The following is a 27,834-nucleotide window of genomic DNA, read 5'->3' as shown; positions in this document are numbered from 1 at the left end:
TCCTATAACATTTTGATATAAGACTGTTTGTCATAGGTTAATTATGACAATGAAAAATCAGAACTGACCTAAGGGTTTGATAGTTGGGACTAATTAAATAATTATGGCACATTTAGATGATGGAATACCTTACAGCCAATAAAAGAATATGTGAAAAAATAATATAGAGCAATGTTAATTATCATTTGGGAAAAGACTCAAAAGTATATATACCACTAATCCAAATATTGAAAGGAAAATATTTATACATGTAGAGGGAAGGAGCATCAGCGTAGCAGTAAATGCAACTGTTTCACATGACCGATACAGCTTGAAGGAAGCTGAGCTAAGAGGTATCCCCCAAATATTCGTGAAGTGGTTGCTAACTATTCTGGTATTAGCCCATCTTAAGTCAAGTCATATATTCATATATAGTTATTCACATGTAGTTATTGTCACATATTTATCTCTTTTGAAACCCTCAAAGTCTATAAATCCTGATTTAAAGATCATTCTTATTTCTCTGAGACAGAGTGTGCACACAGGTGCAAGTTGGGGGAGGGGCAGAGGGAAAGAATCTCGGGCAGAGGGAAAGGATCTCAAGCAGACTCCCCACTGAGCACGGAGCCCACTCAGGGCTCATCCCAGGACCCTGAGATCGTGACCTGAGCTGAAATCAAGAGTTGGAGGCTCAAAAGACTGAGCCACCCAGGAGCCCCAAACATATTGTTCTTATTAACTGAGAATGTTTTGTTAATGAACATGCCTGCAAGAAAAGCTGCCGAGGACCTTGTGCTGTTTTTGCAAGACTGTTGAGATTTGGGCTTCACTGTGCTCTCCCCAGGTCTCAGGAATCTCCCAAGCTCCTGTGAGTGGCACACGACTCTTTTTACAAATGAAGAAACTGACCCTAGACAGCTTAGAAACCTTGTGTCCGCTCCTGCCGCTGTGGCATCTGCTGACCTTGCCCGGTCTAGTTCTCGTGCATTGCTTCCCTCCTGCTCCAGAAAGGATGGGCAGTGAGCCTCGTTAGAAGATATACACCATTATTTGGTATCTTAGTAGAAATCATGCGACCATTGGTAGAATTCTTTAAAATTTTTACTTATATTCAGCGTATTTTTGGGTTTCTTATATATTTCCAGTAAATCTTTGTAATAAACTTGGAAATTGAGCTTACTTTTATTTATTTATTTATTTTTAAAGATTTTATTTATTTATTTGACAGAGATAGAGACAGCCAGCGAGAGAGGGAACACAAGCAGGGGGAGAGGGAGAGGAAGAAGCAGGCTCATAGCGGAGGAGCCTGATGTGGGGCTCGATCCCATAACGCCGGGATCACGCCCTGAGCCGAAGGCAGACGCTTAACGACTGCGCCACCCAGGCGCCCCTGAGCTTACTTTTAAAAGAGAGGTCAAAGGTTTCTCATTAATCCCCTAAAATCTCTTCTTCACCACTTACGAAGGCAAGATGATGAGGCATTTCTTGTTCACCTGGCGAAGATCCCTAAATGTTAGGTACTTTCCCCCACTCGGCCAGCAACTCACTAGGCAGCCCTTGAGGGGACACTTAGGAAAAAAATTGTGCTAATCCCACCACTGCCCTAGCTGAAAAATCCTGCCGCTGGGACAAAAAGCAGAGAGAGTCTGTGATTAGACAGGTCTGGGTTTAAACCCTGTTCGCTGTCTTTTACCTTATTGGGCAAATGTCTTCTTCTCTTTTGGCCTTGGTTTCATCTCCAAAATGGAAATAATGATGATGGCCCCTCACTGACTCGTGGATGATGACATGAGATAATTCCAGAGCACCCAGCCCGATGCCGGATATGGAGCGTACCCCAAAGAGTGAGGTCCTTGCCTCTTTCTTTCTCCCTTCCCCTCTTGTTCACCTGCTGACCAGTCCTTCACATCCGTAACAGCCAACTCAGCCCCAAATACCAAATATCTCTTTTCTCATCGACTCTCTAACAATATTTGGTTCTTGATCGTAATCTTGATTATATTCTTCAAAGACATTTATTTCGGCTTTTCACTCTGACCTGGTGTTTGATTTTTTTAATCATCAGTAATCATTAAGAGGGGGCCTGGGTGGCTCAGTAGGTTAGGCCTCTGCCTTCGGCTCAGGTCATGATCCCAGAGTCCTGGGATGGAGCCCTGCATCGTGTTCCCTGCTCAGCAGGGATCCTGCTTCTCCCTCTGCCTCTACTGCTCCCCCTGCTTGTGCTCTCTATCAAATTAATAAAGAAAATCTTTAAAAAAATCATTAAGAATTGCATGCTCTTTGCTGTATTTCCTCAACAATATAATTAAGGAGAGTCATCTATCATCTGTCCAGGTAAAAAACAAAGTTGCTCAGGGACGTCGGAATGACTTGCCAGATAGCACACACTCAATGGGGGATTCCAAATCTTTCTAAGCGTCTGCCTAGGAAGAAGGTTTGTAGGTTAGCACAGGACTGTTTCTGCTTTCTCTTGCAGACTACTGTTACTCTATCAGATCAAATTTCTCCCTGCTTTGGAAATCATATATAATTAGGGGATTTCACAGAGTGGGGTTGAGATACTGTGTCCTGGAGAGTTTGTAGAATCAGATCTGTTATTAGGGGAAGAAGGATTTTGTTATCTGAACAGCCCTCTGAGAAATGGAGAAGTGAGGACTGCAAGGTAAACTCCGCATGTAACTTTACCTTTCAATATTACTCAAAGCTCACAAAGCACTAGTTTTCCAAAAGGCAGAAAGATGTTATTTTTTGAATGAATTATGAAGATAATTAGTTTCACCTTATTTAAACTAGACAACAGTTATGATGGTTTCGGTGCAAATTTAAAACATCAAATATGTGCTCCTCTCTGTGTCTGTGTTTGGTTCAATTTGTCTAAATACAGCAAAACTTCGATTTTCAACTATCCAAAATTTCACTCTGGAATGGTAGTAATTTTTATACATTAGGAATAAAAGCAACATTATTATTAATATTATCATTATTAGTAGTAGTAGTATTTAGAGAGAGAGGGAGGAAGGGGCAGAGGGAGAGAGAGAATCTTACGCAGGCTCCATGCCCGGCGCAGAGTCCAACGTGGAGCTCGATCTCACAACCCTAAGATCATGACCTGAGGCGAAATCGAGAATTGGATGCTTAACTGACTGAGCCACCCAGGCGCCCCAAAAGCAACATTACTAATAATGGATAAGATGAGTCTGAGGCTAAGATGAGAACGGAATAAACTGAAATTTATAATAAGGAAGAGCTGACTGCATTGAAATATTTCTTTAAGAATTCAGAAGTGCAGTTGCCCTTGGAGAGTCAAATTAGTAAATTCCAACCACAATGGATGTGATTAGGAATTGAGGCAGACATTGTTGGCTGCCACCACTTGCCTTTCCTTGTCGAGCCCAATTTGTCCAGCAGTCTCTCTCTTCTACATAGCTTATGCACAGAGTGCAGCCTCATCTCTAGCTCCAGGAGGCAGGACATGATTGGTCTAAGTCATTCTTGGTAGTTTCTCCCCCCTGTCAGTGATTGGTATGGCATGGGCATGTGATAAAATTTTGGCTAATGAGACACGAGGAGAAGGCTGTAGAAGCTTTGGGAAGATGTTATTACTTACAAAGAGAAACAGAGCCCCTTTTTGGGCACTGACCATTGTGCTTTGATGTGATTGCTGGAGCTGCTGGAGCCATTTTGTCACTAGGAGGGGAGCCAGGTTGAGATGATAGCAGACACCTGGAGGAGACAGAAGCAGTAAGTTGTGGAGAGGAGGAGCTTGAGCACTGTCCCTGTGTTGGGAACCTCTTTTTCTTTGGATGTGTTCATGTGAAATAGCACCATATTTCATCAGATCTAATACACTATCTAATACATGTCACAGCATTATTTTATGTGCCACGTAGAAAGAAATAACACTGGCAAAAAAATGATGCACAATTATTTTTTTTAAGATTTTATTTATTTGACAGAAAGAGGGTGAGACCACAAGCACGGGGAATGGCAGAGGGAAAGGGAGAAGCAGGCTTCCCGCGGAGCAGGGAGCCTAACACAGGGCTCGGTCCCAGGGTCCTCACCACCTGATCTGCAGGCAGATGCTTAACGGACTGAACCGCACGGGCGCCCCTAAAGTACTAAACTCTTAAGCTGGCTTTGGGGTTATGTAGAGCTAGCCTCCTTTTGATTTCTACTTGGAGAATGCTGTAAACATCTCAGATTCACCCCTGCTCTCTCATAGCTTCTGGATTTTCTTCCAAGCTGCTGCTTTGGTGCCTGGGCTTTGGAGTTGTTTTCAGGTTCTGGCTCTTATGAATAAAGTTTCTGTAAATGTTTGTGTCCTCGTTTTTGCCCTCTTGTACTCCTTATACGTTGTCACCCATCCTCTATTTGTTAACAATTCTTTACGATAAACTGCCCCTGGTAAAATGGCAGTATGGTTTCTGCCTCCTCAGTGAACCTTGCTTGAGACACCTGATAGGAATCTTTCGTCATTCATTGTGTAGGGCACTTGGTAAGAGCTTTTAATATGGGGATACCTCACGTCTAGGACATTTTCTTGCATAATTTTTTTTTCTGGAATTCCTTTTCTTTCCCCAGCTATTGGATGTCCTGGTCTAATTCTTCTATTTTATTTTTTCCCTAGTTTCCATCTCTTGCCTTTGGTTCTTTTTTCGTAGGAGAATTTCTCAATTTTATCTTCCAGCCCTTCTGTTGAGTTTTTCATTTTTCCTACCATGTTTTTCATTTTCTAAAAGTTCTTGTTAATTTTCTGAAGTTTTTTAATGGTGTGCTATTCTTGTTTCATGGCTACAATACCTCTTCTAATCCCGCTGAGGTTATTACTGATGAAGATTTTTGTTCTGTCTGTGTGCATTGTCTTTATTTTCTCCAAAATTGTATTTCCTGGATTTTATTGGTGGTGGTGGCCCTGATGATTTGTTTTGCCTTTCCTCAAAAGCCTGATAACTCTTAGCTGTCCATGTGTATTCAGGAGTGCAGTGCAAGGAAGCTGATTGGAAGTTCTGGCATGTGACCAGGGCTTGTCCAGAGAAGGACCTCATTACAGGGTGATCCGCTGGGGCTCTTTGGTTGGAGGATCGTAAGTATGAATATTTTTTGATCTCTTCACTTGGCCTGGTCTCATTCTCCAGAGAAGAATCTTCCAGCTCTCTGCCTAGAGGGCATGAGGCTGGCTGCCTTACGGCATCCTGGGAGCCTGGGGAGAGTCAGAGTGAGTCTCCTAAATCAGGGTGTGGATTTTCCTTTCATCTCTTGCCATGTTCAACACTGAGTCCCTCTGTCCCAGTGGCCTGGGGTCCTGAGGCCATACTCTCCCTCCTTACCCCCTCCAGAGACCAAACTTCCAGCCTTCTGGAGGGTGAAGCAAAACTGTTGCTGGTTGTGCAGAGGAGGGGAGGAGATGAGGAAGGTGGTTCTAACCACATCTCAAACAGAATTTTGATCATTCCTATTGTTTTCAGGTCCTTCTTTACCCTTGCTTTCAAAAGAACCCATTCTTGAGCCTCGATGCTCTAGTTTCTGGGGCACAAATCTGATCGCTTCTTGCCTTGCCCATCACTGGCTTAGATTTCGGCTTTCCCAGGGCTGGTGAATCAGCTACCAGGAGGTCATCTGCCTTCCAGCTTGCAAAATTGTTGCCTTTCCTATTCTCTTTGTCTTCGTGGGTTATGCTTTAGAAAAACCCTGTAATTGTCATTTTAGTGGTGTTGCCAGAGGGAAGGAAGGTATATAATAGTTCTTTAACTAGAAGCTGTACTTTGTGTATTCTTAAGATGTTTAAAATGCCACCATAGAGAATCTGAGACACTATATTTCTCAGTTTAACTTAAACACATAGGATAATGTAAACGAGTGAGTTGATAGTCAATATTTAAACTCAGAAGTATCTGTTACATTTATAATGATTTTAAGATACTTAAAAGAATTTGATCTACATTTTTATATTTGTTTCATTACAGTTTTGCACACACTTGGTTTGATTTTGTTAGATTTGTAATTCTGTCTCTTTAGATTTTAGAAATGCTTGAGAAAATCAAATACATTAAATTTGTGGTAATAGATTGAAGTGTTTAAGAAGATTTAATTAAGTTTGTAAATAGTACTTACATTTAAGAGAATTTAACTTGTTAAATTTATGAGTTCCAGGGGCACCTGGGTGGCTCAGTCGGTTAAGTGTCTGCCTTCAGCTCAGGTAATGATCTCAGGGTCCTGGGATTGAGCCCCATGTCGGGCTCCCTGGTCAGCAGGGAGTCTGCTTCTCCCTCTCCCTCTGCCTGCCGCTCCCCCCTGCTTGTGTTCTATCAAATAAATAAATCTTTAAAAAAAAATAATAAAGGTTTGCTTCAATTAAAAAAATCTATAGCTTTAATTAGTAATTTCTTATATAATCTGATTAAGTTTGTAAACAGTGTTTAAAAGTTCAAAGGATTATAATTTGTTAACTGTAATAAGTTCATTAAACATTCATCAAAGGATAATGAAACTGTGTGTTTTGAATTGTCATTCAAAATTACTTGATTTACAATTGAATTTATTAGGTTTGTATTTGAATGTTTAAAGAAAAATAGGTTTTAGAGGGGCTTGGCTGGCTCAGTCAATGGAGCAGTGGCACGTGGGACTCCTGATCTCAGGATTCTGAGTTCAAGCCCCACATTAGGTATAGGGATTATAAATAAACTTTAAAGAAAAACAGGTTTTTAATTTTTAACTTTAATTGAATAGCAGTGATAAGCACAAATAACTTTAATAAATAAAAATATTTGTATTAAATCATAAATTATAAATTACAAATAATTATAAAATAGTTTCCTAAATCAGATTAAAAAAGATTGATTTAGGTATTTGGGGACAACTTAGCCATTTGGAAAAAGAATGATTTATGCCTCACACCAGAATAAACTCCAAACAGATCAAATATCTGCATGTAAAAAATGACACCATACAAAGTCCTAGAAGGAAAAAATGGTGAATTCCTTTATTATCTTTCTATGCTTCAAAATCCAAAAGCCATAAGAAAAAGGACTGATAAATTCGACTATGTAAATATAAAAAACTTGGAAACGTGATAATGTTTAAAGCAACTTTATTCGTTAACAGCTCTGGGTTGAAAACAACCGAAAGACCCATCAATTGGTAGACAGAGAAATACATCCATATGACAAAATATTACTCAGCAGTAAAAGGACGTGCTGATGCATGCCATCACATGGTTGACTCTCAAAAGAATTATGCTCAGTAACAGAAGCTGGATACAAAAGGCTACAGACTGTAAGATCCCATTTAGGATGCACTGGAGAAGGCAAAACAGAAATCAGGTGAGTGGTACCAAAGGGGTGGGGGAGGGAGAGGGGAATGACCACAAAGGGGCATGAGGGAAATCTTGCGTCTACAGAAATAGTCTCTCTCTTCACTACGGCACTGGTATTTCATTTGTCAAAAATCACCTAAAAAGGATGATGAAAGGATACTGTGAGAATCTTGACTTTTTAAAAGGTTATTTATTTTTTTAGTAATCTCTACACCCAATGTGAGGCTCAAACTCCCAACCCCAAGATCAAGAGTCGAATGTTCTCCCAATTGAGCCAACCAGTCGCCCCATAATAAGCCTGTTTTTTCAAAAAACATATCAGACAAAGTCAAAAGAAAAATTATTCTCTGGAAAGAACGTCTGCAATTAAGATCATGACAACAGGCTAATCTCCCTAAAGAATTCGTAGAACTAGAGAAAAGGCCAACAAATTAATTTTTAAAGTGAGCAAAAGACATGAAAACAAAGTTCACAGGAAATAATATTTATGCAGCCCAGAAACATATGAAAAGATGCTCCGTTTCACTCACAATAACAGAAAAGCATATTAAAATCACACTGAGATATCATTTCTCATCTATCCAGACTGGCAACGTCCAAAAGACTGAAAATGCCCTCTGTTAGCAAGAATGTGGGGAAACAGGTCCTCTCATTGTGGTACAAAAGCTATGGAGGGAAACCTAGCACAATTTCTAAAATTACAAAGAGGAAGAGAAGGATGATTTATTTATTTATTTTTAAAGATTTATTTATTTATTTGACAGAGAGAGAAAAAAACAAGCAGGGGGAGTGGTAGAGGGAGAGGGAGAAGCAGGCTCCCCACTGAGCAGGGACCCCGATGTGGGGCTGGATCCCAGGACCCTGAGATCATGGCCTGAGCCTAAGGCAGACGCTTAGGCAGACTGAGCCACCCAGGCGTCCCAGGATGATTTATTTAATAATGTTGACATGGGGTGTTTGGGTGGCTCAGTCGGTTAAGCATCCATCTCTTGATTTCAGCTCAGGTCATGATTTCAGGTTAGGAGGGTTGAGATCTAGCTGTATCCGACTCTGTGCTGCCCACGGAGCCTGCTTAAGATTCTCTCTCCCTCTCCCTTTGCCCCTCCACCCCCTCCCCAGCATGCATGTGTTCTCTCTAAAATTAAAAAAAAAAAAAAGTGTTGACATGATAAGCCATCCATCTAAAAAAAGAAATTTATTTTATTTTATATTTTTTAAAGATTTTATTTATTTCAGAGAGAGAGAGAGAGAGACCAAGCATGAGTGGAGGTGGTGGTGGGGGCAGAGGGAGAAGCAGACTCCCTGCTGTGCAGGGAGCCTGATGTGACGCTCAATCCCAGGACCCCAGATCATGACCTGAGCTGAAGGCAGCTACTTAACCGACTGAGCCACCCAGATGCCCCCAGAAGAAATAAATTTAAACCCCTACCTCCAACTACATTCAAAATAAAATCTAGATAAATTAATATAATAAATGCAAATAGTAATATTGTGAAATGTATTACTTTAAGAGTAATAAAAAATACCATTTTCATTTTAGAAAATGGTACAGGAACCAGGGATAGTACACACTCAGTATGATTATACATGCTTTTTTTATTATTTATTATTGAAGGGTAGATGACATAATATTTTATTAGTTTCAGGTGCACAACATAGTGCCATTTTAAACATTATGCAACGCTCACCAAATGAGTTACCATCTGTCATCATACAACGTTATTCCAATATTATTGACTATATACCATATGCTGTACTTTTTCATCTCTGTGATTCATTTATTTTAATACTGGAAGTTTGTACCTCTTAATCCCCTTCACCTATTTCACTCACCCCTCCACCTTCCTCCCCTCCGCCACCACCTGTATGTGCTCTGAGTTCAAGAGTTTGTTTGTTCTTTAATTATACATGTTTTTAATACCATCCTATTCTCTTGCTGAAATCTTGGAATCAGAATTCCAGATTCTGACTGATCAGAAGCTGTTATTTTAACTCGATGATTCACTACAGAGGTTGTAGCTTTTAGTTTTGCTTCCGCAACTTGGTTTTGAGATCCAGAAGTGCAACTTTAAGCAGCATTCTTTATAGAAAAACATTCTACTACAGAAAAGCAAATTGGAGGTCCGACAGAATTCACAATGACTGTAATTTTCTCCTTACCTTGAATAAAGACCTGGGTGTTTATACACCAGACAGAATACATATCACATTAGATTTTCTGAAAGCAAAACTTGCACAAGATTTTGCACAAGGAGGATATGTAAGAAAACCACACATACTAATGATAAGAATCTTTGCAAAAGAGGGGCATCTGGGTGGCTCAGTTGCTTAAGAGAGTCTGCCTTTGGCTCAGGTCATGATCCCAGGGTCCTGGGATAGAGCCCCACATCTGGCTCCCTGCTTAGTGGGGAGCCTGCTTCTCCCTCTCCCTCTGATTACTGCTCTGCCTACTGGTGTTCTCTCTCTGTGTCAAATAAATAAATAAATAAATAAAATCTTTAAAAAAAAAGATTTTATTTATTTGACACAGAGAGAGAGAGGGAACACAAGCAGGGGGAGCAGCAGGCAGAGGGAGGGAGGGAAGCAGGCTCCCTGCTGAGCAGAGAGCCCAACGTAGGGCTCGATCCCAGGACCCTGGAATCATGACCTGAGCCAAAGGCAAACGCTTAACTGACTGAGCCACCCAGGCGCCCCAAAATAAAATCTTAAAAAAAAAAAAAGTATTTTGCAAAAGAAAATGGGCAGGACGCCAGCTGCCTCAATCAGTTCAGCATCCAGCTCTTGATTTCAGCTCAGTCATGATCTCGGGGTCGTGGGATTGAGCCAGGCATCGGGCTCCGCGCTGGCCCTGGAGCCTGCTTAAGATTGTCTCCCTTTCCCAGCTCCTCCCCTACCCTCCAAAAGAAAAAATAATAAATTATTTTTTTAAAAAATGGAAAACAGGCAAAATCCCACATGAGTCCTTACGATTCAGGAGAAAAAAGTCATATTGTCAATAAGAGGATTAAACATAGGTCACACCAAAGTGGGTGGGATGTCACTGTCTGTGTTCCTACAATGTGAAGGCACAATGTCAAGGGTGTCCAAGCAGTTGTTTTGAACCCAGAGGGACATTCCCGTGCTAGGACTTAGTATCTGGGCGACCTTGGGCCCGTCTCATAATCTCTGCCTGCTCGCTCATATCAGTCACATCTTCTGGGAGGATTAAAATGAAATGATACATATAAATGTGCTTAGCAGAGCACCACATAGGTTTTGACTTTCCTGTTCTATCAAATTATCGCTGGAATTTATTTACGTAAGAGGTCAAAAATACGGATGCAGTTCCCTAGGTTTAGAAGCAGCACAGATCGCTCTTGCAGCTCTAGTCGAAGAGCTTGGTCAAAGCCACAGCGTCCTCAGGCTGGAGATGGCAGGCTCCTCCCCAAGTGCAGAGAGACAGTGTGAGTGAGGGCTACACCAGTCGGTTCCAGCACGCACTCTGCAGAGGCCTGATCCCAAAACACGAAATATGTCTGCCAGACGGGCGTGCAGAAAATCTCACGAGAAATTCAAAGTATTCGAGACGCCTGGGTGGCTCAGTCGGTGAAGGGTCTGCCTTCAGCTCAGGTCATGATCCCAGGGTCCTGGGATCAAGTCCTGCACTGGGCTCCCTTCTCAGGGGGAGCCTGCTTCTCCGTCTGCCTCTGCTGCTCCCTGCCTCTTTCTCTGACAAATAAATAAAATCTCTAAAAAAAAGAAATTCAAAGTGCTCTATAAACAGTAAGATCAAACCAAACCAAAAAACAAAAAACCCTCTAAACACAGATGCAATTGCTTTTTAGAATTTTTGTTTTTGTTTTTGTATTAGTACAATATTATCTTCTGGAACAATGCCCAGGAAAAATAATACAATCTGGAATCCTCTCTCCAAAGCCTTCCCAAATAAGGGCAGAAACAGTGACCAAGCAGGTAGAAGGCCCAGGTGTCTACGGCTCCAGTTCACGAATCCCATCTCGGGGTGTACGTGCCTCCAGCTTGCAGCCGCCTTCTTGCTGTTTACAGCTCGAAGGTGTCTTTGCTTTTGCTTCTGGTACCAAAATAGTAATCTGCTGGTAGAAAATTTGTTTTTAAAAATTTCCCCAACTTTCTTGGGGGTCTGGTTAGAGGCATGTCTGCATGTGCCTAATTCCCTGCAGGGAAGGAGGGAACGTAGACCCAACCGGTGGAGAAACGGACAGTTTCTCTCTTGACGAGGCAAACATTTGCGAGCAGAAATACGGTCGCCTTCTCTCTCTCTCTCTCTCAGTTTTGTCTCAACAGCCGCTGCTAGTTCTCTCTCCTCTGGTGACTCACCCATTCCGTATTACTGCTCCTTCAAACACGTCCTCAGGTAGAGTCCAGACACTCAGGAAGGAGTCTTCAGGCTCTCTGCACATGTCATGTTTTCCTCCTCCCTATGGTTTCCTTCCTTCTTGTGTGTAAAATAAACACCTGCCACTGAATACTTCCATCTCGTCCCTTCTCAGCGCCCATCTGCTAGTCAAAACCTAGCCACCAAAGTCCCTCTGTTTCTGGGAATTAAAGATAACTAAATTATCCAGTAAATCAAAGTTGGACGTACGTCGTCAAAACCTTCCTCACCTTCTGTTATGGACTGAATTGTGTCCCTTCAAAATTCCTATGCTGAAGCCCTCACCTGGGGACAGGGCCTTTGAACAGGTAAAGGTTAAACAGGTAAATGAGGTCATAAGGGTGGGTCCAGTCTGACTGATGTCCTTAATAAAAGGAGGAAAAGACAATGGGACGCACGTTTTCAGAGGAAAGACCACGTGAGGCCCCAGTGAGAAGGCGGCCATGTGCAAGGCCGGAGAGAGGCCTCACGAGACACAAACCTGCCAATACCTCGATCGTGGACTTCTAGCCTCCAAAACTATGAGAAAACAGGTTCTGTGTTTTAAGCCGCCCAGTGTGCGGTGTTTTGTTACAGTAGCCCTAGCGGACTAGTACAGCTCTTCAGATGATAGTGATAAAACAATAGCAGATGTTTTCAGGAGCCTACCACGTGCCACGGGCAGTGTGCTTTGGACTTTTTCCCATTTAATCTTTACAACAACCCTGGGAGGCTAGCATCGTTGTACATTTTACAGATGAAGAACTGGCCCTATCTCATTCACTGCTCAGTGGGATTTGAATCTGGGTCTACGTGACCCCAAAGCTTCTAAATTTGTTCAACACGTTGCCCCACTGGAATGATGGAAAGCCTTAACCTCACCTTGTCCACAATATCCAGGGAAGCAGTGCTGTTTACAAACCCAATGCTGTTAATCCTCAAATAATGAAGATTTGGCACTGGGTGGGTTTTTCACTTACTTTGGGTGGGGGTATGATGGATGCACTGAGAAGTCATAGCATCTTACGCACTCTCTCCCCATTCCACAAGCACATAGGGTATCGCACTGTTCTAGCAACACTGACAAAGCCCTGTGCCCATGGAGTTTGCCTTCCATGGGGTTGCGTGGCGGGGACAGTAAACAAAACAGGTAAATATATTTCATAGTGTGTTAGAATGTGAGATGATTGCTGTGAAGAGGGGCGCCTGGGTGGCTCAGTCGGTTAAGCATCTGCCTTTGGCTCAGGTTATGACAGGGTCCTGGGATGGAGCCCCAAGTCAGGCTCCCTACTAAGCAGGGAGTCTGCTTCTCCCTTTCACCCTGCCCCTGCTTGTGTTCTCTTGCTCTCTCTCTCTCTCTCTCTCTCGCATGCGCATGCTCTAATAAATAAATTCTTAAAAAAAAAAAAATGCTTTGAAGAAAAACAAACTAGGAAAGCCAGACAGGGAGTGCTGAGCCTGGGCTGGGGGTTCCATATTAAATAGGGTGTTTGGAGCAGGTGTCATCTGAGCCCTTCCGAAGCCAGATGGTGAGAAGAGCCAGTAAACTGCTTTGCTTCTCACCCAACATGCCCCATGTAACCCTTCCAAACAAGCAGGTGCTAAGCAAAATCCCTTTCTAGCAACCGACCCTAAAGCTGAGTTGCTCACTGGAGACAAATGGTACCTGTATCCTATCTCGTAACCCCAGGATTACATCTAACAGGCTTTCCACTAAGTTGCAGATTGTAAGGGAGAATAAGAGCAAAAAGGCAATTTCAGACACTTTCTTCAAGTGCTTTGATATGCACTCATGTATTTGTTTTCATGTCTGTATGCTCTGTAATAGCCAGCCCCTTGGAAGATCTTGTCTGGAGCTCAGTGCATCTTCCACGTGGGAGATGCTAGCAAACGCAATGAGAAATTGGCCTCTGGGTGCTCAGCATCCCATCTCCCCGTCCAGGATCATTTCTCGTCATCACCACAGCGAGGTGTGCGCGCCATGTTTGGATTCTATCGCCATTCATTTGCACACTCGTGCGCAGTGCCGAGTGTCCTCCCCTGCCTTGTCCTCCTGAAAAACTCATTCTTCAGACTTAGTTTGAGTCACTTTCTTGGTGTCATCACAGTCTGTAAAAGGTCTTATTTGTCTGCTATTTAAATGGCTTGCTGGATAAAGAAATGTTCCCTAGTCTCTCTGGAAAACAATTTGCCCTCAATACAGGGTCAAACTTCCAAAATGATTTGAATCAAATCTTCAAAGGGTCAGTAGTGATGGTCACATATCCATTTACTTGAGTCAATACATTTATCAATCAAATAAATATTTACTGTGTCCCTACTACTTGGAAAGCAGTGAGCCAGCCAACTGTTTGTGTATGGAAGACGGTAGTGTAACAAATGATAAGTCTTGTTTAAGAAGATCCTATCTGTACAGCCAGAACATGAATGCAAAGTAATATAAAACAATTATTTATGTTGGCTTGTAAAACGAATATATGGCTTTAATTACTTAGAATCTATACTGTTATAACAATGTAGTAAATAGGACCCTCACTTGCTTAAACACACACGCAAGAAATAAAATTTTTTCTCTAAGTGAATATTAAGTGAATATTATTTTATTTCTGAATAGGTAATAAATGCACATGGTTAAATGAACAGAGTAAGCAGGGAAAAGCATCTCTGTCCATCCCGACCCCAAGAGAATGTGTTTCCTAAACCTAATCTCAGTCCCTGTGGCACTTCCCTCCTCTCTACTGAGGCTGAGTCCCCAGTTCCTGGGGAGCAGTGAGACCTCGGTGCCACTATTGAAGAGCCAGCAACAGGTGAGATGCCCTCCATCCCACCTGTTTTTGGGTTATCATGACGCAGGAAACAGGTAAGGGCTGTAGCAGTCTCCTCCTGGTCCCCTTGTGGCAACACTTCCCCCCCAATGGTGGCCTGCCGAAGAAGGTGCCCTATGACCAAGGTGGCTGGGAGGCTGTCAGAGGCCTGTCTGGACAGCACCTTCTCTGGCCACCTGCTGGGGTGGGAGGCCTTTGAGACCTCTAAGCAGGCTCTCCTATTCACCTGCCTCTCCTATTCCTCACCTGGTGGGGAGGAGGAGGGCAAAGGTATGCTCAGCTCCTGGAACTTCAGTCTACCTGGGGAGTGCACTGGGTTTTTGACCTTCACCCCCAAACCAGCTTGGAAGGAAATGGCCCAGGGCTCTCTTCAGGTGAAACAGCAGCATCTAACTCTTCTTTCCGTCCTCTCTGAATCTCGCTTCCCTCTGCCATCTGAGAGGTTTTCTCGGTTGGAGAATGGAGAAAGGAGCACTTATATTCTAACTGCTGTCTGTGCCAAAACCTTCGGGTGCCCATCCCCCACCCAGTTTGGGCTTTTGAAATTTAAAATCCTAGGGCCTTGCATCTCAAAGCCTGATCTTGGGAAACTCCCCGAAGGCAATGCTTGAAGCTGATTTGAGCAAGGAAAGCAGATCTTGAAGGGAAAACAAGATAAGAAAATTCAAGAAGTCCTCAATCAAATTTAAGGTTTTGTGTGGCCTACAGTCTGGTGTGATAGCGTAACCTTCCAAATGTGCAAGTTAAAATAAAATAATGCCTAAAAATATTTATATTAGGTACAGCCATTAACATGATTTATGAAATGTTCTCTTGGGCAGAAAAAGAATTTTCTTGAAAAAGTTTAAATGAAACACACTTGATTCAAAAAGTTCTCAGCCCCCCCCCCCGCCCCCAAATAGGTTCTTTCCCAAGTTACATTAATGGCCACAGTGCAAAACACTGGCAAATGTTCTTGTCAACATACATTAGGTTCCATTTTCATGTTTAAGTTTAACAGCTAGCCAAGCATCCCATGGTCCTTTCTGTGTAAGTTACATGGGAATCAAGCAAAAATCTTTCGTAAGCATCTGACAAGCTACACAATCTAGATTTTTCTGGTTCCAGTCCCTGACTTCTGACCTTGACAGAACTCACCTTATATCCTGTTCAAAAGAAAACCACAAGTGCAAAGTGGAGTCTCTTAGGCCCGGTCAAGTCACCAAACCAGAGCTTACTACTAAACCTAACCGCAGTTTGACCCCCCCCCCCCAACGTGTGGTCTTAACCAGTCGGGCATTTTCTGGTCAGCACCAATGAGGTAACCTGTCACCTGGGCCTCCTCCCTCTTCCTCCCCAAAGGAAGATGAGGTAATCATCAACTAAGACCCCCCTAAAGGAAGGGGACCTTGCCTGAAATAAACCTTTCTTTTCTCTTGTTAATTGTCTCCCCCCATTTCTGCCTGTAAAATCCTTCCATGCTGTATAGCTCCTTGGATCTCTGCTTGCTAGACAGGATGCTGCCCGATGCATGAATTGATTAATAAAGTCTATTAGATCTTCAAAATTGACTTGGTTGAATTTTTGATATTTAGCACTCCCTACCTCTTCCCCCTCCTTCCCTCTGCTGCAGCCTCAGCTCTTGACTTTTTATTTGGGCCATGATTTTAATGTGAGGCCTTGGCCCCACAGCTCCCATCCACTCCCCTGGGGCCACTCAAGCTACATCCACTCAAGCTACATGCTAAGATTCTTTCTTCCGGAGACAAAGTAATGTACAATTTCCTCCAGTTGGCTGCTGTCCAACCCACCTCCTGTTCTTCAGAGGAGCCTTTTCCAGGTGTAGTCTATGCATTGTCTTGAATTCCTCATCCCATCACTTTTCAGCCCACTGTACAAGGGCTCCGCACTGCTTCGGGGACACGGCTTAAACCAGCAGTGATCTCTAGTGGTTTAATGGCGAAACACTCATTCATTCATTCAACAAATATTCATTGACCATAACCATGTGCCATGCACTGTTCTGGGTGCTAGGGATACTGCAGTGTACGAAATGATGAAAAGTCCCTGTGTCCGTAGAGTTTATATTCTAGCAGGGGGAGAGGGACCATATAGACTTGCTTGTTTCTTTAATGTCCCCATTTCTGTGATATACCAGTCACCATCTCATTAAACAGAAATCTAAAAGAGTCTGTACTTCTTCACCCTCCATTCAACCGGTCACCAACTCTCAAGTCAACTCCTAAAGCTCTCTCTTAACCCACCCCTTCTCTGTATTCCTACTACTTGCCTTAGTTTGGGCATGATAGAAACATTTACACACAAAAATTGGCAACTGCCACAAATCAAGCCCCCCCCCCTCCCCCAGTCAGTTGTAAAGCCTCTCCCAGCACATTACTGATTAAGCACTTGAAATGCTTTCCTCTTGGTCAGTAACAGAGGTTTTCTGTCCTCCACCCCTTCCTCCCCATGCTACCCTCCTGGAAGTCAACCTTCACACATTTGCTGCTAGGATGCCACTTCTAGGCTTCTAAGACATGACCATGATCTTGTCAATCCTCTGCTCGAAACTCTTTCAGAGACCCCCCCATCCCTTTCAAAGCGCTGGCGTTGCATACAGAACATTCCCGATCTGGCCCTTCTCATCTCTCCAGCCTGTGTCTGATGTTACACTTTGGTCTACCTACACACCAGCACTAGTATTTGTCTCCCACTCCTCTGTGCTTTTGCATAGGCTGTTCCATCTGCCTGGGATCCTTGGCTAATCCCCAGGCATCTCACAAGACTGTTGAGGCATGACATTCTGAGCTCCCTTTTCAAGCTCATGCTAGCTAGAGGCCTCTCTGTGTGTGCTTACGGGGCCCATCACAGCACATAAACCATTGCACTGAGACTGGTTTCCTTCCTGTTGAGCTCCTGGTTAACCTGTGTGGAACTGGGACCCTCACTCCAGTCTTGGACGGAAGGACTTTTTATAGGTTCTTCCTTAGCTTTTCCCTTATCTTACTCATAGACCACGCAGTCTTCCTGGGTGATCTAATCCACCCCTGACTTCCTTGGCTTTCTACCATCTATATGCTAATGATTCACCATTTATATCTCCAGCCCAGATCTCTTGGCTTAATGAGCATCTCTACCTGGATACTGCCTTAATATATTTAAAACAGAATTCCATTATCTTCTCTAAGCCTCCTCATCCTGGGTTCTTGTGTCAGTGAATGGCATTACGAGGGGTTGGCAAACTTGAGCCAATAGGCCCGCTGTGCCCACAGCTTAGGCAAGAATGGTTCCTACATTTTTAAAAAAGAAAAAACAAAACACAAAGACGAATATACAATATAGACTATGTGGCCTAAAATATTTCCTATCTGGCCCTATATACAGTTTGCCATTTGCCAAAGAACCTGGGTATCAATAATAGTATTAATTAATTAATAGTAATAATTAGCAGAAATTGAGTTTATCCTATTGAAACACTGGGTGTTGTACATATTTCACTTTATTCTCCTATCAACCTCTAACTGTTAAGGTGCTTTGGGCTACGTTTATCTGGAAAGCCTGACTAGCAGGCTGAAATGGGAGTCTAGAGAGAGGGAAGGCTCAGGCACAGTGTGATCAGCGGTTCAATTATGTCATCAGGGACCTAGGTTTTTCCATTGTTCTGCTTTCTGGAGCTCAGGCATAACTGGCTGCAGCTAAGCTCCGGTTCCTGTATGGTCACAGACTTGGCTGTCAGTGGCAACTGCGGCTACATGTGTTCTCATGAACATTTGCCGAGAGCAGGACAGACTCCTCAACCATGGAATAGGAGGACTTCTGTAGGACTGAGCCAAACAGGACAACATGCCCCATCCTACTGTCTACTGTATGAGGTTCTCTCTTACCCCAGATCCAAAGAGTAACCGAGTCTTCAAAACAATTTTTCCTCCTAAATATCTCTTGGATTTATTTCTATTGTTCACAACTACATCCACCAGTCTGTAGCATCCTAGAAAGTGAGGACATGTGTCTTCTCTGCATGTCCAGTATCTGCCATCATAGTGAATTACATGAATGAGTGAAGAAACTTCATGCACGCATCAGGTTATCATTGTACAGTAGAGAACAGTGAGTTTCAGGGGCCAAAGTCACACAACTACCGAGATTTACTTTAGGTCTGTCTGACATGGAAGCTCATCTTCCTTGAATCATATACCACGTCCCCTTGCTCCTGTTTTGTCATCTTCTCCTTTTCCATTGGCTCCTTCCTTTTAGCCTTAAACACACTCAAACCTCTCCTTCCTAACAGCTCTACAATCCCTTTGGCCATGCTTTCCCTACAATTTCAGTTTTCTCTGATCCTTCCCTTTATAAACAAGTTTCTTGGAAAAACGTCCACTTGTCTTGTCTTTATTTCCTCCTTTTTCATTCACACCCATTATGTCACTGAATTCATCTTACAAATGTTACCAGGGTCCTCCCAGCTCTGTTATCAAAGGGCAACCCACCCTGCATCTTTATCTTACTATACTCTGCAGCATTTGACTTCTTCCCTTCATTCCTTCCCTTTCCAGAATCCTCTTTGATTTCTAAGGTTAGGTTCTCTAAGGATTCCTTGCCGTGTCATGTCTCCCTGTCTTTGCACAGGATGGCCTAGAATCCCCTCATTTTCTATGGCCCCAGTTCCACTCAAGCTTCATGGTATCTACTGGCTGTGTATCTAGCCCGCGGAACTATAACTATTTGTTTATCTTTTGTGACTATTACTGCGCTCTAAGACAATCTCCAAGTCTTCGTTGGAGACTTTCTTGTAGCCTTCACAGAGCCTGTGGTGAAAGACAGAGTTGATATCCGTAAGTGCTTGCTGAATGAATTATTGAATAAATTAACACACTGACTTATCCAACAGCATATAGCCAGAGAATGGCAGAAATCAAATCAAGAGAGGTCAGAGATTTTTCCAGTAGATGATGCTGTGGGAAATGACAGTAAGTTTTCCAGGTTTTATATGTGGGATATAAACTGCATAAAGTTATACTTTGGAAGCTACGAAATTCAAGTAACATTTCTATTTATAGATTTATATTCATAAACATTTAGATTTACTTTGCATTAATTTACTTCTATTTAAACAAAGCTTAGTATGTACACTCATTACGCATTTATGTATTTCATTTAAAAGTCAAAAAGAATAAACTCGAGATACCAAGCAATGGAAAGCTAAACAACCGAGAAATTCTTATTGTGATGAAAATAGCAGAAAAGCACTTTTCTGTGAATGCGCAGAGTATTTTCTGTTAAGTAAAATTAAGTACTTTAATCATATTTAAGCATATTAAATAATTTAAAAATTAAGACTGCAATTCAGCCACATCTTCTGATTTTACAGCTGAGGGAGCTAAAGAGAAGGGGGGGGTACCAAATAATGACTGCCTGCTGCTTTTCTTCTTTTTTGAAATGCTAAGCAAGGGCAAGTGCTGGGGAAATCAACATGATGAAAATGAAGAAGGGATTCTCCTGCAGTGTTACTGAAATGGCCATAAAAGAGAAAAAGATTAAACTCCACAAAAGGGCTAAAACTTCTGCAGACTGGGCTTCAGCCTATTTCCAGTCAGAGTGGCAGGCAATCCCTCAAAAACCAAACAAGCAAAAGAGGTGATATGTTTTAGAATTGTAAAATTGGGAGGTAACTACTGCGAACCGGTCTATAATAAATAGATTAAAGTTCGCCTTACCTCTTTAGGGAGCTCCACTATTCTATTTGCATTTAACTGCTATGAATTGCATAAGTGCATTGCATTTCTTTGTAAATAAACTAAGCTTTTCATGCCAAAAAACAAAATGACATAAAACATAAACTATCATAAATAAGCCAAGACTGGGGTGGGGGAGATAAACTGTACAGAGTTACTCTGGGGTAGGAGCCCATTGTTAAAAACCCCAAACTTCCATGACGTTAAGTGCTCTTATCCCGTGTGCATAAATAAATATCTTGCTAGATTTACTAAAAATTACTATAGATACATTTCTAAAGAAAAAATAAAAACAAGGAGTCCTAAATGACTGAAGTTTACGCTGAAACCATAAATATATTTCCTTTCCCCACCCCAACTCCCCAGATCTATAAAAACTAAAATGTAAGAATTGAAATATATTCTCCATTAAAGAGGTAATCAACTAAGTCCCAATTATTTTTTCAGTAGAGAGCTTAAAAATCTGCCAATTAGGATGTCTCCACCTACTACAGATGACCCACCAAAAGCTGAGTCAGTTTTCCTGGAGTGTGTTTTCATTTATTCGGCTTTTAGCAACAATGGCCGCACCTCTTCCTGAACAGTTTGCTGGCAATAACTCCCCACATTACTTTCTTAATGATACTAATTGTTTAAAGAGAACATTTTAAAACATCAAAAAACCCTTACAGTTTTTATAACAGCAATAAAGCTGATTGCAAACAGTTCAAATAATAAAACAAAGCGCGGCGGGTAAGTTAAAAAGAAACCAAAATCTAAAATCCAATTCCATTTCCACGTAGTAAGCGTATTTTACACTCTCCAAACATTCTTCAGTCTCTACAAACACTTACAGATTAATGTGTGTGTGTGTGTGTGTGTGCGCGCGCATGTGTGTATATATATCGGTTTTACATGGATGGGATAATAGTAAACATGCTCATTTGTGAACTCTTCTTTTATTCTGTCATAGACATCTATTCATGCAATGTCTAAATATAGCATCATTTCTAGTGGCTTCACAGTGTTCCCTTATACAGAAGTATACATAATTTGTTCAACCAATTTTCTACTGAAGGACTTTTAATTTGCCCCATCTTACTTTTTGGTTATTATAAACAATGTTGTGATGAACGTCCAGTTTATATGTCATTTCAAATGTGGGTAATTATCTCCTGAAGGTAAATTCCCTGAGGTGGAGTGGTAGGATAAAGGACACACACACCACTTGACTAAATATTGCCAAACTGCCTTTGGGAAGCAGATCGGTACGGATTAGGATCAGTTGACTTCAAGAGAACACCCAACAAGATGGCTTACACAAGACAGAGGGTTACGTAGAAGACAGGCAGTTTATGACCCAGGGGACCAGGCACCATTTTGGTACTCCGTCATCTTCAGAACTAGGCTTCTTCTGCATGGTGTGAGGTGGCTGCTTAAATTCTCCCCACTGAATCTGCATTCCAGCCAACAGGAAGAAGGAAGAGGCAAGAAGGGTCCAACTCCCAAGGGCTCTACTGTGAAGTCACACTCACCACTTCCAGTGACATCTGTTGGCCAGAATTTGGTCATGTGGCTACATCTAGCTACAGGGCAGACTGGGAACGTAGACTTTTTTTTCTGGGATGCCCTTATGTTCAGTTAAAAGTCACGTATTCTTTGAAGACAAGGGAAAATAGATACTGGGGACAACCAATAGTTTCTGCCACGGGAAGGATGTACCAATTTACACCTGTGTGAAGATCACACAAGAGGCGCTATTTCCCAAGTCTTTACCAACCCTGTTAACCAACTGTTCCCACTGCCACCGCATTTTATTACTTACAAGGACAAATATTTAGCCTATTCTCAAATAGCCTGTGTAGTTTGTGTGACTAATATCAGTGACGTACACTGCCCTTGCCCCTCGGCCCCCCGCAAAAGTATAAAGAACGCAAATGTGGGGACATATGTGTTACTCTGCCTTGATTTGTGCTTCGATGTTCAAGCTCTGTCCTTAGCTGACTTCTCTCCTCCCTCCAGGGAATCTCACCCATAGTTTTAATGCTGCTGAGTCAAAATCTGTATTTTCATTCCTGATCTCCAGAGATTTAGTCAATGAGCCAGCTGATGATTGCATATACCCATCTGGGTAATCCAGCATGGTACAGTCCCCTATAAAACACGTGGTCCCATCGTCTTGTCTTACAAACACTTCTTCCTGCATTCCTTATTTTGGTGAAACCAGTTGAGTCATTTCAGACTTTTACCTTTTCTCTCGTCAAAACACTGACTTCATGACCAAATTCTATTGATTTCACTTCCACAACAACTTTCGACATTCCCTTCATCTCCAGTGTGCTCTTGAGGATCAAGATAAAATCTCGTGACTCTCTGCCTCCATGCGTGAACCAATCCAGGCTACCCTTATCCCGGAAGCCAAAGGCTTCTTACTAAAATGCGAGGTGCATGTGATGGCTCTCTCTCACTCTCTTTCCTCCGAATCCTTTAGAGGCTCTCCATTGTCAAAATTCTTAGTATGGCACATGAGGTCTCCCCGCCAGGGAACTTTATTGGCATCATCTTGCATTATCCACCCCCCGCCCCGACTGTGCCCCACATTTCAATACATCACTTGCAGTTCCACAATGCAGTGACTTTGCTAAAGAGGATCCCTCCTGCCTAGAATTCCTAGAGAAGATCTATTCCCTTTTCTTCCCCCCACCTCTTTTAAGATTCAGATCCTATAGATACATCAATAAAACCCTTCTGGAACAGACTCTCCACCTTGTGGCCACTTCTACGTTTTGTGCCATTTTTGTGTTCCATACTTCCTTCTAAAATATTATAGTAAATAGGGTTAATATTTATTAACCCAACAAATATTTACTGAACTCCCACTGTGTGCTCAGCATCAAGCTAAGCACTGGATTCAGGATCATGTGTAAGCTGAACATAGACCTTAGGCACTTGCAACTTTTAGTCTGTACAGCTTACATTAGTAAAGCCTAATTTCCATTTATCATCTTGGTTTGCTAGAAAAGAAATTACTTCTCTCTCCCATTAATCTCCATGAGAGATGAAGACACTGATGTTGCCCTGTTGCTGATCATGTCAAGAGATATTGTCTTCAGTGTCTTGTTGCTTATTCAAATATTCATTTTTTTAAGATTTTATTTATTTATTTGACAGAGAGAGAGACAGCCAGTGAGAGAGGGAACACAAGCAGGGGGAGTGGGAGAGGAAGAAGCAGGCTCATAGCGGAGGAGCCTGATGTGGGGCTCGAACCCAGAACGCTGGGATCACGCCCTGAGCTGAAGGCAGATGCTTAACCACTGCACTACCCAGGTGCCCCTCAAATATTCATTTATTTGTGCTTTTATGACTTCGTGTTGTTGGCTGCCACCATCCAGAGACACTTGGATGTTTAAGAAGGAAAAAATTGGGGGTAACCTTATTTGACCTATTATTTCTCAAGCTCTTTCCTCAAACTTCCACCTGACTTCGGCCCAGTTAAGGGGATTCCTGGCAGAGATGAATGTAGATCTAAGAACAGGATGAATAACTAAGCCAAGATTGGGGTAAAGGGTGTTTCAGGTGGGGGGCAGTGTAAGCAAAGGCTGAAGGACAGAAGTGACGAGACATGTCGACAGGAGGACAGGCACTCCCTAAACAGGCTGCGTAGGGTTAGCTCACAGCACGTCTTAGACACGGCGGAGCACTGAGACTTGGCTGCACCCACGTGGATCATATGTGACCCACGGAAGTGCAGTTCTAAGGCCTGCGTCACCTGCCTCCGCTTCCTTTCTCCTTCCCAGGGCTGCCCTGCAAAGTTGCTACTCCTGTGTTCCTTCCTTCCTTTCAAATCTTCCCAATTCCCAGTTTCCTCTTTTACCGTCTATTCAAAATAGGAATGGACTTGAACCGAAAAATCTTACAGAGAAGATTTACAGAAGGAAATCCAGGTACACTAAATTTTGCACAAAAATAAATCCCAGTTAGGGAGAAACTCGTGATTTAGAGTAGAGTACTAGAATGCATTCCAGGTAGATCAAAAATGTCTGGGTGTAGTACTCAGGACTGCCTGGTCTCAAGAGACAGAAATTCAATCTGGAGAAGTTTAAATAAGAAAGCAGTCGTGTCGGGTTATATAACTTGGAAAGACAGTGGAGTGGCTAGCCTCAGGCACGACGGGATCCAGGGGTGCAAAATGACAGCCTCAGATTATCAACTCTCTCTCTTTCCTTCTGTTTCTGTTTCTCTCCGTTGTTGGCCTCATTATCTTCTACTGCAAATGTGTGTCACTGATGTAAGTAGGGGAGCCTGACAGCTAGAAACTCCAAGCCTACATCACCCAGTTGGAGGATCCCCAAAGAAATGAGAAACTAACTCTTTCTAATTAAGGGTGAAAAATCCCAGGGAATAATTGCACGGGGCCAGTCTGTCAACTACCCACAGGTGTCCTGGAGGCAGGGGGGGTTCATGATTGGCCAGGCCTGGGTCACGTGCCCATCCATCTGCTTGCCCTTCGGTGGATTCCTCACAGGTGTGGAGGTGGCAGTAGTGGGGAGGAGCAGTGGCTGAAATGAATTCTGGGCAGAAAAAAATAATGTAATTGGTTGGAACAGAGACCTTGTGGCAAAGATGATCAGGAGACGCGTTAAGAGTGGAAAATGGGGCCGACTGTATAAATCAGTACCGCGTAAATGAAACGGAGCACCAAATACTCCAACAAGTGTGTGTGTGTGTGTGTGTATGGCTGATTCTCGTTATGCACAGCACTTAGATTCTAGAAACTCACTGCCGTTGCTGAATTAGTGAATCATTGCCCTACGGGAAATACAAGGATAGGTTCCCGTGAGCCTCTGGTCACTTTTCATCAACTGATCAATACGTAACCTTGTTTTATGTGTGTTTCTGTTTAAAGATACTTTATTTAATATATATTGTTGATTAATTACACGGACTTCACAGCCAAAAGCACTATCACTCATGTCTGAAGGACACTAGTTGAACACGTGTATTTTCTGCATCAGGCACATCTCGGCCTTCCTGCACTTAGGAACACTGGACAGCCCTTCAACACGACGCCTGGGGCCATTTTAATAGTGAAATCATCAAGAAAAAGCACAAAAATAAGAAAACCATGGCACTGAATGGACCACGAAATGGACACTTGCTTGTCTACAGAAAGAGAGCTGACACTGGAAGGCAGGTGTTGCCCTTTTCCACGTCTGCTGGGATCATGCTAGTAGGTGGACTTGGTTTTTCTCTCTGCCCTGCAGAGGTCCAAGAATGACTGTAGAAGTGTCAGGAGAATATCAATTTGGAGGTTATACAAATTTGAGCGAGCAGGCAAATTCACAAATACAGAATCTATGAATCATCAGGATTGACTGCATTTTCCCCTCAGTAGTTGGGAAGATTCATCTGGAAGCGGTGGGCAGGAAGGAGGGTGGTGCTGGACATGGAGATCACCTGGGAGAAGCAGCAGCGCTGGTGGGAGACCCAGGGAGCAATGTGGAGGGAATGAGGGATGAACACGAGAGGAAAGGAAGACAGACTTGATTTCCAACCAGACATAAAGGGGTGGGGGGAGGAGAGTCGCGTCAAGGAGGAGGGAAGGGCCAGCAGCTTGAGTGTTGAAAATGAAGAACCAAGTCTAGAACAGAATCTGACTTCAAGGCCAGAATCTGACTTCAGTTGTTTGTTTGTTTTTCAACGTATTTATTTTAAAAGACTCCACACCCTATCTGGGGCTTGAAGTCATGAACCCTGAGATTAAGTCACACACTCTCCCCATTGAGCCAGCCAGGTGCCTGACTTCAGTTCTGTAATGAGCCATTTGTTGGTCCTGTCAGACAATTTGTGTTCTTTGCTCTAAGATACAAAAGCGCACATTCAACTGAGTTAAAAATGGGGAACAAGTACTGTTCTAGTATTAAATATCTCCACTTCCAATCAACTAATTAACCAATCTCATTAATAATAAGAAGAAACCACACACAGCACTTACTATATGCCAGGCATTGTTCTAGGCTCTTTATATTTATTAGCCCATTTATTTCTCCCAGACTATGAGGCATCATTAGACCCATTTTTAGATGAACAAACCGAGGTAGAGGTTAGTAACTTGCCTGCAATCCGACGGCTAGTAAACGGTGGAATCTGCTTATAGAAGCTGTGTGTTTAACTACCATGTTATATTGGCGGTATCGGTTAATGTTTCCTATAGACTCTCTTTTACCACATTGCTGTCTCCCTGCCTCCCCACTGCCTGTGCCAATTCCTTCCACTTCCCTTCCATCCAATATGTGGCTTTGTCAATGTTGCTCGCTATTTCTCATCTAAAATAGAACAGTAACAAACCATGTTCACCCTAATTTTTCTTCTTATTTTTCTCCTAAAAAACCCCAACAAGGATCTTTAGCTATCTAAACCTAGGTCAAATTATAGCTCACAAATCCCTATCAAGTTTCTTTTCAGAACAAGCCTGAACTCTTCATTTTCTTATACTTAAAAAATACCAGTTTGCTAGCCTCTATCAGCAGTTGTTTTTTCTTTTCTTTCTTATTTTTTTTTAAGTAATCTCTACCCCCCATGTGGGACCTGAACCCGTTACCCGGAGATCAAGAGTCCCATGGCCCACCAACTGAACCGGCTGGGTGCCCCACTTTTTCTTTTATATTTAAAGTAGGAAGAGGGACACCTGGGTGGCTCAGTCAGTTAAGCGTCTGCCTTTGGCTCATGTTGTGATCCCAGGGTCCTGGGATGGAGCCCTGCAAGGCAGGGGAACTGAACAAGGAGCCTGCTTCTCCCCCTGCCTGCTTCTCCCCCTGCTTGTTCTCTCTGTCTGACAAATAAATAAAATCTTAAAAAAACAAAAGTAGGAATAATCTAGACTTTTAGGTACTAATAAAAGAATCCTTTTTGCCTTAAGCAACTCATTTGACATCCTCATGTTTAAAGGAGTAATACTGGCAAACCATTAGTAACTCTTAACCATAGAGAACAAACCGAGGGGTGCTGGAGGAAGCTGGTTGGGGGATGGGCTAGATGGGTGACAAGCATTAAGGAAGGCACTTGTGATCAGCACCAGGTGTTATATTTAAGTGTGGATTGCTAAATTCTACTCCTGAAACCAATACTACACTATATATTAACTAACTTGAATTTAAATAAAAAAAAATAACGGAGTGATACCATAGTTCTCATTAGAGTACTATAATTAGTATTTATAAAACAAGTGGAAAGTTGGGACACCTGGGTGGTTGGGCGTGGAGCCTACTTAATAAAACAAAAACAAAAACAGAAAAACCCTGGAAAGTCATAAATGGAACTGTTAAATAAATCAGGCGTTTTACTGTGGGACTCGCCTAGAACAACTACACAAACATCTCTTTTGTTTGCCAGCTTTATTTTAGCTTTGATTTCTCAAACATAGCTGGTTTCTAGGTGTGGAGAATATGGCAGAGGTCGTGTTCAAGGAAGGTGGGAAGTATTTAATTCTGCAAACACATACTACTCTGTGGCAGGCCCCTCTATTCAGCACACACAGCCTCATGCTGTTTTCATGAAAAGATCTTGAGAGACGTCCACGACAGCAGTCTGTCTAGGTTCAAGTACACAGCCACGGTGTGCCGGCAAAGTTGCCAATGGGCCAAGGCTCCTGAACGC

At 42.6% G+C, this 27,834-nt stretch overlaps 1 protein-coding gene across 7 annotated transcripts in view; it reads right to left on the bottom strand.

The window, feature by feature from the left end:
- FBXO36 (F-box protein 36) overlaps positions 1 to 27,834 on the bottom strand; it is an 86,289-nt gene that overhangs the window by 37,949 nt on the left and 20,506 nt on the right. For 2 of the 7 annotated variants that reach the window (XM_026491766.4, XM_048214145.2), the window contains exon 1: positions 3,587 to 7,625. The exons of 4 other annotated variants lie outside the window; for them this stretch is intronic. In XM_026491766.4, coding sequence (XP_026347551.1) covers positions 3,587 to 3,814 — 228 coding nt within the window. In that variant the 5' untranslated portion in view covers positions 3,815 to 7,625. Of the gene's footprint in view, positions 1 to 3,586; positions 7,626 to 27,834 lie in introns of those variants that run through there. One more of the 7 variants, XM_048214144.2, reaches the window with a different exon arrangement.

The sequence above is a fragment of the Ursus arctos genome, unplaced genomic scaffold, assembly GCF_023065955.2.
Source record: "Ursus arctos isolate Adak ecotype North America unplaced genomic scaffold, UrsArc2.0 scaffold_1, whole genome shotgun sequence".
NCBI lineage: Eukaryota > Metazoa > Chordata > Mammalia > Carnivora > Ursidae > Ursus > Ursus arctos.
This window is presented reverse-complemented; position numbering and strand designations above follow the sequence as displayed.